Below are 15,442 nucleotides of genomic sequence, written 5' to 3'. Positions count from 1 at the left end.
TAGGCACATCGGCGTCTGTTAGAATTTCGGAGCCACTTAAACCGGTTTTCCTCGGGAAGGAAGCCAGGTTTCTCTGAATTCCGCTAAAGTGTTTCCCGTTTAACGCGCTCGGTGCATCCGTCGCCTAGTTTTTGCGCCGCCGCCCTGTCAACGACGTTGAACGATCGCTTCCTCGCTCTGTGAAGCTTCTTGCACCCTCGGCGGAATAGGTTTGCCAAGATGACGAGTGATCTCGATGAACGAGCCAGGATCAAGAAGAAGAATACTGCTCGCGATTTCGCGATAACTAAACAAAGCTTTGATAGATATGGCGGACGTTCGATCGGGCAAGTCGAAAGAGGATGGTACTCAAAGTCAATTATGGATAAAAAGAGCATCAGAGTGGAACATTTGATAGAAAAAACGCATGATCGCGAAAACGCGGATGATTCAGTGGTGGGATGGATGGCGTGCGATGGTAGCCGATCGAAAAGCAATCAAAAACGCGAGAACACGAGGTCGGTTATCGTGGGCGTCGGTTCGAAAATGCGCGTCGACAGCCGTACAACGCGTATAATCGAACTGGCCGGCGTGCCGGTCCGATGTAAAAATGGGAACTTTATCCGCGACATGAATACTAATTGGCGACAGAAACGTATTCTCCCGCGGTACTGGTGGTCGCCGCCGCACTTTTCGAAAGCTCGCTTAATTCGGCCCGATGTCATTAACGTTTGTGATTCGCCGATAAATTATTCAGGATAATTGGATTCGAGCCGAGTATAAAATCCGCCGGTCAATATAGGATGACCTGCCCCCGGTCGCGATCGGGAAAACCAATACACTCGATCGACGCTCTCACGGGGGACATTTCACACGCCGGCAAACAGGGGAGAACAATCGGGATCCCTGTTCGCTATTTACCGATGGAACGATAGCTTATCGCTGAATCGTGAGCAAGGCGTCCCTGAATCCTTGGAAACGCACTGAAGCACGTGCTCCTCTCCATAATCGTCCTGATGCATTCTACGCTGATTGAAAATTCCCCTTTAAAGCGAGACGGTGAAGTACGTGTAGTACAGAGTGACACAAAAGCAATGTAATCTTCGGCCTTTCGAAACTGATTTCTTTCGATTTATCCTAACCTAAATAACGATTGTTTTTTATTGATCGACAATAATAGAAGTACATCTTCGTGGATGGTTTCACGAAGATGACATGAAACGCTGAAATGTAATACCAGTTTGATCGAAAAGTACATTTATCGCTTATTGTATGCTCCGTATAATATATAGTATGTCAAGTATGGAAGTATTAATTGTAAATTTTAATGTCTTATTAAATCAATGTCTACCTTAATTCGTTTTTTTTCGGTATTTAAAGAGCAAGGAATATCTTGAGGTTATACGTTACGTTAACGTTCCAGGTACATCGACTCTGTATCGGGCAACGAGGCTCGTTCAACCAGTCAAGGATAGTCACCCCCGAATAGAATTCAGGCGGCGAGCAGGGGTGAGTTTGACTATTTTTAGTTCGCTCGTTACGTGTTTCGATTTTATGATAATGCAGCCTCTCTTATGCTAACGAGGCAACGTTCGTCGCCCGATAACCGTAGCCAAGGGTTACGACGGCGACGTCGCTCACGAAATTCGATCCTCTTCCCTAACGGATTAATTAAAGAACACGCGGAGAGCTCGGTGTTCGCGTGATTCTCACGTGACACTTGTGAAACGTACGCAACCCTTCGCCATGCAACGTCCTTCTTTCTCTTTCCCTTCTTTGCATTGCATCGCGGGACAATCCTTTGAAACGGCGACCTGAGTTGTGCGCGAAAATTCACGGTCCGTGGATCGAAAGGAAGGAAACGTCGAAAGCGACTGCAAAGAGAGAAGGACGTCGCCGGAAGACGAGGGAGTAGGGAGCCCAGCAGAAGGCCGCGAATTAATTAAGAGCCTGTGAGTTACCGCGCGGCAAATAAGATGAGACTTCTAGGATGTTCATCGTCAAAATATTTGGTACAGATTGCTGGGCGCACGCTGGAACGCCAGCGATGACGACGATGCGACCTAGCCGGGAATGAAATTTTGTCGGGAAGTGTTTTAATATAGCTCGCGTGCTTCCTCGAAAATCGAGGACTTTCTTATTCGGTATTCCGTCAACGGCTGGAGTATGACTTTGCCTCACGACCAGTGACGAAAACTGATTAAATTTGTCGTTATCAGCGTCGTTTTCTTCGTTATACCGATGAGTAATTGTTTTCGTGACAATACGAATGCAAGCAGCGTCGTAGATAACGAAAATTGGATGCTCGATGCACGCGTTAATATCAAAATAGGACAAACTTCTCGTTCACCATATCAGGCACGGTCTATTGAACGAGGCATGACAGAAATGCAAATGGAATACTCGCGGATCGGTCGACCGCGCCTTATCACTTATCGCGACAACTGTTCCTCAGCTCCTGAGAGGCCAGAGAGAAACAAACCACCGATGATTGATCTTATCGTGCAGAAGTGGCAGCTTAATTCGTATGCCGGAAGAACAGAGGCCGGAGGGAAAGAAAGAGAGAAAGATCAGAGAGGAGAAAAAGATGTCTACGTCGATTCTCAACGGGATGCGAAAGCACGTTGCGAATACATACAACGTGTGTATACAAATGAAGTCGATGGTGTGCGCGAGGGCGCACCTTTTCCAAGTGTCTCGGCGACGTCTGAAAGAGGAAGAGAAATAACGGGAACAAGAGATAGGAGGATAGGTTGAAGAATGTGCACTCAACGTGATTGGTGCAACGCCGCGGCGGTGCACACTGGAGGCTGTCTGCATGAAAACTTGAGAATTTCCACTCAGGCACTCGTATGCGTATACGGCCTCCAACGGTATGCTGCCTCTCGCCGCCCCTCACGCCCATCCCCTCTTAGTCACTACGTCTTCCAGAGAACGACCAAACAATGCTCTCCACTTTCTCTCTACCAACTTGACGGAATATTTCTAGGAATTGAGTCTGTTGTTACCAAGGTTGTTAGCTGCGATTCACGCGACACGACTTATTCGAATGGTTTATTCTACCCTGCTAACGTCATTAACTACCTGAAAACGGTGCACTTTACGAGTCAAGGGTTTGACTATGAAATCTGACAGAGGACGAACGCTCAAAGGGAGAAACGTTCGAAGATAACAATTTCCGGAAGTGAAGGAAGCTGCTTCTCAAGTAATAACCGAAAGAACTTCGGATTATATTAGGAATTAACGGACCAAGTTGGCGAACTAATTTTTTTTCGTTTTCGCCCTATGGAATCCAGCGAATTCCAGGTATCGCGGTACTTTTAATTGGTACATTACCACGGAAGATAAAATCTCTACCGTGATCGTCTCTTCCCGCGGCTTGAGAGCGCCACGATGTAATTATTCTATGAATATTCGAAAATTCATGAACGAGTTCCGCCGCGCTAAATAATGCAATCACATTAAATCCGTAAATGGACAATTAATTAACGAGCTATGGATCGACAGCCGCGATGCTTTTTCTTCGTAGCTGAGGAAATCGGTGAAAGAAAAGAGAACAGAGAAAGTCTATTTTAACCACGTCTGATTCATCCATAATTTACGGCATGGAAAATTCGACTGGAAATACTCGCCATCAGCTGCGTTCCTAATTAATTATTTTTATCCGATACCTCGATTTAGTTCGCGGTCGATTCTAAATTTATACTTTAACGACTTCTCTCCCCGTCAAGGGCTGTCGTTTAAAATGCGGCGAAATTTTCGATTCACTGACGATACGAAACCAACGTAATTCGTCACGTTTTAAAAATGTAGTCATTGATTTATTCATTGGAATGCCGCAGCAGGGAACGGATGTGCGGTAAAAAATCGCGAAGCTTGATATTGTGCGCGCGAGCGGAGATTGAGATTTTTAATCGGACGAGCGTACAACAGCGACGGTGCGGTGCGATAAAAATTGTAATGTACAATTAACCACTTTGTTTTAAACAGTCGTGATCTTGTTAACAGGATTTTGCATTTAATATTCGCGTAGTTTTGCCATTTCTGGCGCAAATAATTATGGAAGTTCGCTACTTGTGATGCTGGAGGTTCGTTAAATTTTCATAAAAGCTGCAGGGAAGCGTCGGAAGTTTATTGTCTATTTCGAACCGAGGTTTATCGACGAATAATTCTACGTAGAGATGGAAAAATCGCTGGAAAATAACACCGAAATAGATCTAAATGGAACTGCACAATTAAAAAATTACAACCATAAAAACGAGATAAATAGAATAAAGTTTATTAAAAATTAATCGTCAATACATCAATAACATGGTACAGGTGATTCGTCAACGTTGCCAAAACACGTAAAAAATGCAAAATCAAAATTACTCATTCATGGAACGATATATATTAGGAGAGGTATACATGACGGAGGAAGATGCAGGAATAGTTATCGAATTGGTGAAAACCATGGTACCTGGACGAGGATAGGAATCAACATCGGCAGCATAAACTACCAAGGCAGGAGGAACTGACAGGGTAGCTCTAGCATTTACTTTGGCAGGTTCATTGCCGAAATTGAGCATAACAATTACAGTTTCGCTTCCTAGAGTACGAGTAATACTCAAAACCTGCTTATCCAATACTGAAACGTCTAAAGAGCCCCTTGCGATTACTGGTCGTTTCTTTATGTTCATTAACTTTTTGAACAGCTGATATGGGGAGTTAGTTACTCTCTTCTGAGCTGCCAGGTTCAATGTCTTATAATTGGGATGCACAGGCAACCAGGTTTTCGTACTATTGGAGAATCCAGCGCTGGTGGTACTGTCCCATTGGAACGGTGTTCTTTCTGGATCTCTGGATTTCAAGAAGTATCTGGCAGGACCAGCGTTGCAACCGGCTGGGTCGACAGTCTCCTTGTACGTGAATGGTCTGTCTACCATTCCGATTTCGTCTCCGTTGTAAATAACCGCTATACCTGGTAGGACCATCGCCATCTGGATAATCATATTAGCTCGTCCAGTGCCGAATCTAGACGCCACGCGATGGTTATCGTGGTTGCCCACGACCCAATTCGGCACGTTGCCACTCGGCACGCTTTTCACCCACTTATCTATCAAATTTTTGTAGTCCATCGCGGTAGATTTGTTGTTCAGACTCGTAATGAACATAAAGTTGAAGGGAACATTGGAGCCAGCTGTGTAGTATTTCATGGTACGTTCGTGAGTGGTGTATGCTTCCGTGAGAATTAGCCTAGGATCGGAATTGGTACGGTTGGAGTGGTCGTTCATCAGCTTTCTCCAACTGTTGAGCGTGCCGTAGGTTTCGTTTTGATCTAACGTGTAAATATGAAGCAGACTGTCGTAATCGTCACTAGGGATATCGGTTCTGTTTGCGCTCGGTTCATCCCTAAAATTGACATCCTCAAACATGAAATTGATAGCGTCAATGCGGAAACCATCGACCCCGCGGTTCATCCAGAATGTGAACACATTCTTTATCTCTTGATCCAAACCTTTGTTGCGATAGTTCAAATCTGGTTGACCTGCAGCGAATTGATGCAGATAGTATTGCTTGCGGACGTTGTTCCACTCCCAAGCCGAGCCTCCGAAGTTACTCAACCAGTTGTTTGGCGGTTTTCTGGTCCCGTTGACGATCTTGGCGTTGCGCCAGACGTAGTATTCGTCGTACGGCTTGATCTTTTGAACACTCTTCTTGAACCAGGGATGCTCGGGAGAACTATGATTAGGCACGAAGTCCAGGATCACCTTGAGCCCGAGGGACTTGGCCTTGGCTACCAGTTTGTCGAAATCCGCTAGAGTTCCGTAAGTGGGTTCGATGTCGGTAAAGTTGGAGATGTCGTAACCAAAATCAACTTGTGGACTCTTATAAATTGGTGATAGCCAGAGAGCAGTGGCACCGATGTCTTTAATATGCTCCAGCTTGCTGGTGATACCGTTCAAATCACCGATACCATCTCCGTTGCTGTCTTTGAAACTCCTCGGGTAGATTTGGTACACGATGGCATTTTTGAACCAGTTCACGTCTACTGCCGCGCTTAGCGCGAACAATAAGAAACACGATGTAATCGTTAGTCGAAACATGATGGACTACTGAACCAAGAGGAACACGGACGGCTCTTTATAGTACGCGGCGATATTAATCATCTATTTACTTGCACATTTCGATTATCTAAAATCGCTTTTGTCAAATCTTTTTTATTCAATTAATCAAAGATAATACCATTTCGAGTAGCTGTCAACGATAACGAGAAGATAGTTAGATACTTGACTTTTATCATAGACCATGTATCAATTTATTTTTTTGCCTTCTGATTTTTCCTGAGAAAGAAACTTTCCATATCGAAATTGTTTTCTATACTTTCTTATATCTTCAAACATTTTTTCACACTCGATAGCAGCTTCCTTTCGTTGAAGAACACATCGAAGCTTCGATTTCTTATCGTGAAAAATCGCAAGTTTTTTCAATGAGTGGAGAACATTGCACGGAATGCAACTCACGATAAGATTCCTCGAAGTGCCGAGCTACTCGAAAGACGGATAAACACCTAGAACCGCACGATCTTGCCTGTTCAAGACGTTTATGCGTGCCGGTTTCGTTTCTGTCGTGTCCCGACTAATTATACGACCAGCTACGCTCTAACAGATCAGTTTCTTACTTTCTTTTTACCGAGACCAATTTGAGGCCCGAAGTCCGCCGTCGCGAATAAATTCGCCATTTATCTGCGTCACGGCAATCTTCTCCCTTTTTTGTATCTGTAGGGAATCGATTATCAACGACGTGAAAATGCGTAATTCTTGTAAAGTTTCCAAATACCATGATCCTGTTCTAATTGCTATCATTAACTCGTTGTTAATTAATTAAAGAATCTATATAAATGATAAAAGATTATTTTTGTTAAACTTGATTTTGCCAGATGGCGATACATTTTCTAAACCGCGATATCGAACCGATACGGGTATCTATCAAAACAGGTAATCGAAATCGCGTTGTTTCGATGAAAAAGAGGAGTACAATTTATTAGCGAACAATGTTAGTTTCAACTTCAAATAGAGATCAACTTCAAACTCAACGAGAAGAACGCGTAACGAGGAAAGAATGACACAACATTCTATAAAATGTATCACGCCACAATAGATTGAAAGCTCTATGTGCAAGCTATTTCCATACATCGTATTGGAAACAGAATTTTTATAACCGGCACCCTTGATAACAATTCTTCATAATTGAGAAGAAAAGAAATACAACTGAGTATTATCGGTATTATTCACAGGGGAATAAAGAGTCGGACGAAAGTCAATCGAGGAATTGACAGGGTTTTATCAATTTCTTTTTTCTCTTTTTGACGGTTAAAGTGTGACGTGACCTAGTTTCCTTTTTGGATCCACGCAATGAATTCGAAACGATTTATCAAAATTTCAAACTTCGATAACGCTGAAATTTTCAATCGGTTTCTGGTGTGCACGCACGCCATTAGCAACGTTGGTTTGTAAAACAAACCGCGCATAAAGATAATCAACCAGAGCGCCTACCGACTGTCAATATTCATCAAATTTGAATGATATCACTGTCCAGCTAGGGGAAAAAAGCGAGTCACAGCCTATTTTTTTCACCGATCAATCCGGCTCGCGCGCCACGGATAAAGGAAACGTTTTCCGGATCGGTCGCAAAAATGTTCTCTGACACGCATTGTTTTGGTGGTACGCGGCCAACGATACACCGCTGAAATAGAACATGGTCCGCGTCGATTCCGGAACCACGGTCCAGTATCCGATTTTTGTCAGAAAAGTGATCTTTTTCCATTATCAGACATCTATATGTAGATTTCTTCCAGGCAAACGCCAGAGACGAAAGAAAAATGACGAATAGTTGGTACACAAGAAAGCGTACTATGCTTGGTAAACAAGAAAGTTTTCTTCGTTTAATTAGAACTTTCGTTTAAGCTTAATTAATGCTTGAGATTACGATGGTTCTCTGTCGTTTAATAACGCGGATAGAACAAATTCTCAGTAATAATGGCTGAATGCAATACTTCTGCTCGTGATTTACGCTGGAAGATACATGCCCGTAGATTTCGCAACAAGCAAGGACTAACATGGTACTCGTGTAGAACCGGCACCGCGCCACAGGAACAAAGTTTCGCCATAGCATTATTTCTGCGTGTAATTTTCTTCTTGGCTTATTGCGAAGTGCATTCATTCATTGTTCATAGCGGTGCCGGGGGCAATTTCACCGAAACAATGAATTATTCATATTGTAAACATTCGTTCTTCCCTCGTAGTTATCAGTCTCTTCAGTACCATGTTTCACTTTTTTCGGACCGTGTTTTAATCGCAGTCGTTTCATTATTTACCATAGAAATAACTATACCAAACTTTGTAGCCATTTTTTCATCCCTGCAATTAGTCCTGTAGGACAAAATAATTGCGGTAAGTAGTATTCTCTGTGAGAGCTTTATAATCACCTACTAAACTGAAGCTTTAAGTAGAATCATCCTTTGATCTATCCGCAGTGAGGCTCGTACGCGTTAATTTTTATTTAATACTCGTAATTCACGATGTCTGTTACCATCAAAGCTTCGAGAATATAAGTTAGTAATAAATTATAACTAAGCTTATGCTACATTGATACATGTTCCTCAACGAATCCTTATGTTTGATAAAAACATCTCAAATTACTTGGTTCGAACGGAGCTTTAATCTCCGATCGAATTTACGAACTTAGAAGGTAAATGTATTAAAGAATCAGATCACAAAATGAAGTTTGAACATGGAAAATAATTATGAGAAAGAGTTGCAGGCGTTAGCTCGCGGTTAGCCGTAGGTTAAGTCGGGGTTTCGAGTTAATTTCCATAGGTTTGCGGCACGCAGGGTGAGAGGGTGTTTTTCACGATGTGCGATCACTTCGAAAGGGCAATGCGAGACGAGGGATTAGCGCGGCTCTGTTATAACGAGGCCACGTTATGTCAGCCACCCTTGCTACGAAGGGATAGTCAAACAATCCCCTTGCAGTTTACGGCCGTAATTAACTTCCTAGGTTATTAGCCCTCGTTCGCGGTTGTAGCTCGCTACTCCATAGGACTTTGTCTCACAACTCTTTTCAGGGATAATCCTCTCCTTGTCCTTCCTGCATCCACCTCTTGCAACTCGACTTTCATTCGGCTCAGACCAGCATTTTTCAACGAACATACGCACCAAGATTCGTTCATTGTTATCTCAAAAATCATATAACAAAAAACTAATAATAAATTCTATATTATGTTCGTTAAAAAAAAAACAGGAATGTATATACGTCATATAGTCGATCACTCTAAATATAAAGAATATATTGAAATTAAAATATGATTTTCAAGTAATATTTATCTGTCATATCATATTTATTTATATTTATCTTTTCGTAAGGTTTTTAAAACGATAACTAATTTATTTTCACAAGCTTATTCACATAGATGACATAAATAATTGTACAATTTTTAAGTAAACGTTAAAAAATATTCGAAACATTATCGCGTTCCTCTATTTTTCCACTCATGAAATTGATCAATATGGCTTCTGAGCGGGTCATTTGGTAAATCATATAAATGAAAATTAATAACCAACGCTATATCGGATCCGTTAAAAAATATTTGAAACACCACCGCGTTCCTCTATTTTCCCATTCATGAAGTTGATCAGTATGGCTTCTGAGCGGGTCATTTGGTAAATCATATAAATGAAAATTAATAACCAACACTATATCGAATCCGTTAGAAAAAAAAAACAGAGAGATAATAGATATAAATGTAATAAGAATATTAAAGTAGATTTCTTTTTCCAAAAGCTGTACACGTATTTTTCAAATGATTTTTTATTTCTTTGGTTCGTGGAGTGCGTAAAACGCATTGTACTTTCCGATAGGCATTGAACAAATTGCCGGGAATGAAAGAGAATAGCCGGAACTCGGGCACAGGGGAAAGCGTCGTTACACACGTAATGCTAAACAGTTGCGCATTCGGGACTGCAAATTAATTAACCCGCGCATGCATTATTATCGAAAGCACAACACGCGACCAGGCAATGCGATTCTAATTAAATTTTCAGTACGCAACAGTCCATCCGGTAAATCAACATAGTTGGAATACCATGAAATTAAATGAAAGCACGTTCTTCGAATAATTGTCGCGACATACGCGAGTACGCAATATGTCATCTATGCCCCGTGAAAATGGAAAAATTTAATTTCACGTTCGTGATCATTGCCCCGTTATATTTAGTAACAAACATTGAAATTGGACGGTGCGAAGAAATCGTCATTCGTTACTCGCATTAGAATAATAGAAACAACGAATTATTTCAATAAATATAAATTATATCCCTCGCCGATCGTCGCCTAGAATTTGTCATTTATTGCTGCAACACACGGATTCGAAACACCACCCTTACGCGAATAACCTTTTTCTCTTTCATTTAACCCCGTTGTTTCATCAGGGCCGATGCATGTACGTAAAAAGCACGAATTACGTTTCATTGAAACCAGAGAGTTCAGCTCCGTGTCTGTATCTCGTGAGGGACAGTTGGTAGTCGTTGTTCTGAGATATTTCGTTGGGCCGGTTCTAAGTGAGTCTGAAGCAATGTCTGGCAGCTCATTACACCGGGTCGTGGAGTCAGACAAGCCCGTGAGTCGGGGCTGCAGCAGAATCTCATGCGAGGAAAATGAGATGGGAGCACGATGGTCGGCTGCGCTGAAGGGTTTTCGTTAGCTGTGAAGAATTCGCCCGGACAAAGGCGTCTCTAGCTTAGACGTAACATTGTGCCAGGAAAGTGGCTACGGTCGGAACAACGTGCGTCCACTGTAATTCCGGAATAACGTTGGTGGCGGTTTCTCGGTAAAACTGTGAAGATTGCCAACCTTTATGCACTCCCACATCCCGAATCCTTCTTCGCTCTCGTGTGTTTCAATTCTGGCCCTTGCTCTCCCCCGTGGATCTTTTTGCTGTCTTCCGGACGCTTGGTGTTTCGGCGAACAAACTTCGCGTACACTGCCCGAAGTTAGACGAGAATAGGAAAAATTGCTCCGAGCGGCGGAAATTGAAATGCAAAGAGCGACAGAAGAAAACGGTTCGAAACGATTGTAAAGTTGCCGGCGTCAATCTTTCCTGACTTTTCCCCTTCGCTCTGATATCCGCCAGGCTAGGATTTAATTAAGGACGATGGAAAGGTAAAAGTAAATTAGATTCGATTGGCAAGAATCGAATGCTTTTTCCGATGTATCCACGCGCCGAGGAATTTTTCATGGATATTTCTTGAGCAGGAGACTCGCAATCTCGAAAAGTCCAATTTCCACAGTGGCTCGCCAGCGCGTTCGACGCGGTCCAGTGTATATATAAGTTTTGCAATTCATATTTTCGACTAAAAACTGTCTCTAAAGGCCGCACCGCCTCTCAAATGGAAATTGCCCCGGCCAGTTTTGTAGGTACAGCTGCTAGATATAAAATTAAATACGGCCGTGATAGAATCTCGCGCGAATCGAAAATAGAAATGTCAGCGGTTCGAAAAATTAATCGGTAGATAGCGAAAATATTCGAACGCGAGGTCGTTCTAATAACAAAGTCAAGCAAAATTACCGAACTGCCACTGTTTCCTTCTTTTTCGGCCATTTCGACAGCCGTCGGTGCAGCTACCGGTGCAATTCGTAGTGGTTGTACGTGCGTACCACTTCGCGAATGATGTACAGTAAAATGGCTGTTCCAATTAAAACTGTTCATTAACGGCGAGTAAAAAATGTATCCGTGTCAAGCCGTCGAGCAAATATACGTAGGTGACGTTTCTTTAAGGCTGAATAGTTGACAGTAAACAATTAACGTGAAAATTGGGCGACTCTGTGAATAATAATTTACTAGATGTCTAACGAAGGACAAGGAAAAAAGACTTTATGCATATTTATTTCTCGCTAATGGAAGACACGGCTATCCGACACTTTCCTCTCTTTCAATGAAACTCGTTCCTCTGAACGAGAGATTAAGCTTTAAATTCACACTTCAAGTGATAATTCTCAACTATTAACGAGTAGAAATCGTACAATCGACACGATTGAAAAATACCTTGCATGCATCACGGTATATCATCGGATGAAACGGGGAGCTTCTTCTCGACCGTCAATTTCTTTGTAGCTAAGCACGGCTAGAGAAACGAGGAAGAAACCACGGAAAGACGAAGATATTTATAAGCTACCGATGAAAAATGCTACACGATGCTCGAGGGATCGTGCAACGCAGCCTGTCGCTTATTCAAGGGGATGGAAGTGCGTCTGAATGACGAGCACGATCGCTCGCCGAAAACGGGGTGAGATATTCTGCGAGATAAAACGTTGTTTCGTCGATCCCCGAGTTGAGTTTCGCGTCCCCGGAAACTCGAGCGTCGCGGAGATCGTGATATATCGATTTTTCGCGACAAAATTTCGGCTGACTTGGTCGACGATCGATTGATCGGAGCTTCGTAAATAGGGGAAAATTTTATTCGCCGTTTACGACGATATTCGATGCTTGGCAACCGTTCTTGGATCGATAGCCCGTTAATATCGGAGAATTTTAACGCGGCTGTATACCTGGAATGAGAATTATACGAACTTTCACATTCAAAGTAGTTCTATTTCAAATATGAAACCGACAACAAAAAAATTGAAATATGAAATTCTCAAATTTTTTCCAGTATTTTTATATCGGAATAAATGACACGAGAATAACGAAAGTGGAATATGAAGCCATGCGCGCAGCATATTCAACGCGATAAATTTAATCCACTTTGGCTAATGTCCTATTAAAATCGACATCGACAGTGTGTATTTAACGTGAAAATGGTCAGCGGGGTGGCAATATACACCGCTTTAAAATACTATATCTTCTAGCCGTGAATAGATCACACGGGGTCCGAGAAACGCGTAATTAAGAAACTTCTTGCATTGCAGCGCCGTTATAACGCAGGAAAAGTAATATCGAAGTAAAATCTTATCTACTACGTGCTTAGTGGCTTGTAACTCAACGTTGAAACTTTAGGCTTTTGTCGTTTTACTTGACTTATGGCTAGTGAAATATCAGATAAATTAAAACGTATCGTTCCTTTCGAAAACTTTCATTCTCCCATCATAAAAGGTACAGCCGTGCTAAGTGCTACAAGTAGCAATGGATTTGAAATACAAGACACGAACGAGAGATAGTAAAATCTCATTGGTGATGAAAATTTGTATTACAACATTGAATCTATGGACTTTTCGCTTATCGAAGTTCATACAACCTCTCGCTCTCTTAATTCACATAAAATTTCAGTTACCATAATAATTCATAGAGATTCTAGTAAGTATTCTGCAAGTAACGTTTGATGGTTACTTGACCTTGTATAAGCATCCTAAAACTTATAAGAGAGGGGTGTACATTGGGAGGGAAAAAATTACGTGTTTATCTCGTATTGTGGCTATTATTCAACTCGAAATTGCCAAATTATACGCGGTCGCCGGTTTTAGCTTAGCTGTGCCGTTTGCAGGCACGCGTAATTAAGATAATTAGTAGGAATAATCTCGAGTCTAATAGCACGACGTGCTTGACGAAGGTTAGAAAAGCAGGTTGGCCATAATTAAAACGCACTGCCTCGACACCACTTGAATCCAAGTCTACGCTGTTCACGCACTTCTGCTGCTCGACAACCTCGCCTAGCAACTCCGTGAACGCTTCTCTCCCCTTTTCCTTCTATTTTGCAAAAGAGATTTTTACCGTAGTCGAACGAAACTCGTCGCAGCTGAACGTTCTCAAAAACTGATCTTCCGTTTTCCTGCAAACCTTCCACTCGTACGTACGTTTGCCAGTTAACCTATCGTTCCGTTCAAGCGTTCCATAGATCGAACCATTCGCATCTGGATTTCCTTGGAACGAAAAAATGTTATCACTCGAATGAGTGGCTCTTTCCTTGAATCTTACGCGATATTTAATAAAAAAGAAAAAAGATGTGGCGATTCACGAGTTATCTTACATTGTAGAGATTAATCTTATTTACGTTAGATTAAGCGTTATCTGTTATAGTATAACTATTGATCGCACGCTTGCTATAGAATAACAAATATTTTTATCCATTCGCTTAACTGCAAAAATCTGACGAGAGGTTTTGTTTGTACATTTATTATCTTAGTCGAGGATTTACGATCGGTGGTCAATACGGTGGTCAATAGAAAAAATGGCTGCAAAAATGACTAAACGATGTAAAGATGTAACTTTTTGTCTGGTCAAGAACAGAAAATTATCATCACGCATTTGTCACTATGCACAGAAGTATCGAGAAAGATCGATTTCTTTTCTTTCGAAGAACAAAAACAAAGAAACTTTCCATCTAATCTAGCATAACGGATAATTCCACTTCAAGTTACAAATCAATAACGACCGTGGAATTACCAGAACTTTCTCTCGTAGATAGTCTTCGATCGAATCTTAATCAATTTCGTTATCCGATTAGCAAATTTATCGGAAGCATCGTTGAACGTAAGCTGTCAGGATCGTGATCCGGTGAGCTATGATGACTGTCTAATGTCACGATCGAGCTTGCGATTACTACTGTAGCGTAAAATGGCCGGATTCCAAACTGTTGGGGGCTCGCATTCCAACAGTAGGTGCGTCAAACGGAATTCACCGTCTATCCGTCAGATTGACGAACATCAAGGCAATGTTAATGCCGATTAGAGAGAACAAAGCAGTTCGAAGCAAGGACAATTACGTCGAACCGGCTACCGATTCTGCCTCCGGTTAGGTCGTTGGCATCGTCCTCGAAAGATGCTCGATTCATTCGGGTAGAAGGCAAAAACCGAAAATGGTTAACGAGGCGTGCTCGATTTGAACCGTTCCACGCTACTCCAAGCTGTTGATTGCGAAGCAGCGCATACCGAGAAACGTTTTATTAACAGCCAGCCAAACGTGGATCGTTAGCAATTATATTTTTTTCCTGTCGACTCGAAATTAAAGCCTTTACTTTTGCTTCCTCGTCCGACTCTAATTTAATCTCCTCCTCTCTGTCTTTCGCTTTTAGCTCTTCCATTTGTCTCATTTCGCTTCTAGAATGAGAGACAAATGCTAGGGGTTGATTTCGTTACGAATATAGACGAAAATTATCGGAAGCAATGTAGATTATTCGAAATCGTTTGCCTTCTATGCAATGCGCGTTTCTCGTCGGTTTTCGATAAAATCGTACAATCATTTGCCACGCTTGCGTCGTTAGACAGCGATTCTAATAAAGGAATTCGCGAGTTAGTGTTCTAATTAGACGCTATCATCGTTGGAACGCTACTGGCAACCTGTAGCAAATGGCGACGCTTAGCCAGCCTGCAGTGTACGAATCGAGATACTAACTGCAACTGTCGTCTTGTTATTACGAAAATATCTTTCACGAACACGGCATAGTTTCAAATGCAATAATACGTGTACCCACGTAGTTCCAGTTTCGCGTGC

At 42.1% G+C, this 15,442-nt stretch overlaps 2 protein-coding genes across 6 annotated transcripts in view; one reads left to right on the top strand and one right to left on the bottom strand.

Moving 5' to 3' along the window:
* The window catches only part of LOC100740194 (protein artichoke), a 178,998-nt gene that overhangs the window by 130,372 nt on the left and 33,184 nt on the right, over nucleotides 1-15,442 (top strand). For 4 of the 5 annotated variants that reach the window (XM_033323434.1, XM_033323433.1, XM_033323435.1 and 1 more), the window contains exon 2: nucleotides 1,403-1,488. The exons of the other annotated variant lie outside the window; for it this stretch is intronic. The gene's annotated coding sequence lies outside the window, so the exon portion shown is untranslated. The remainder of the gene's footprint in view (nucleotides 1-1,402; nucleotides 1,489-15,442) is intronic. 5 annotated transcript variants of the gene reach the window in all.
* On the bottom strand, nucleotides 4,242-6,098 carry LOC100750171 (alpha-glucosidase-like). The gene has a single exon (XM_033323439.1). It carries the CDS (start codon nucleotides 6,063-6,065, stop codon nucleotides 4,347-4,349), a length of 1,719 nt encoding a protein of 572 aa, XP_033179330.1. The 5' UTR covers nucleotides 6,066-6,098; the 3' UTR covers nucleotides 4,242-4,346.

The sequence above is a fragment of the Bombus impatiens genome, unplaced genomic scaffold (assembly GCF_000188095.3).
Source record: "Bombus impatiens unplaced genomic scaffold, BIMP_2.2 scf_1002, whole genome shotgun sequence".
Classification (NCBI taxonomy): Eukaryota; Metazoa; Arthropoda; class Insecta; order Hymenoptera; family Apidae; genus Bombus; species Bombus impatiens.
The sequence above is the reverse complement of the archived record's forward strand: the minus strand, read 5'-3'. Positions and strand labels throughout refer to the sequence as shown.

Bases quoted from the DNA above. Each gene is read 5' to 3' on its own strand.
- LOC100750171 (XM_033323439.1), bottom strand. From the start codon at position 6,065: ATGTTTCGACTAACGATTACATCGTGTTTCTTATTGTTCGCGCTAAGC.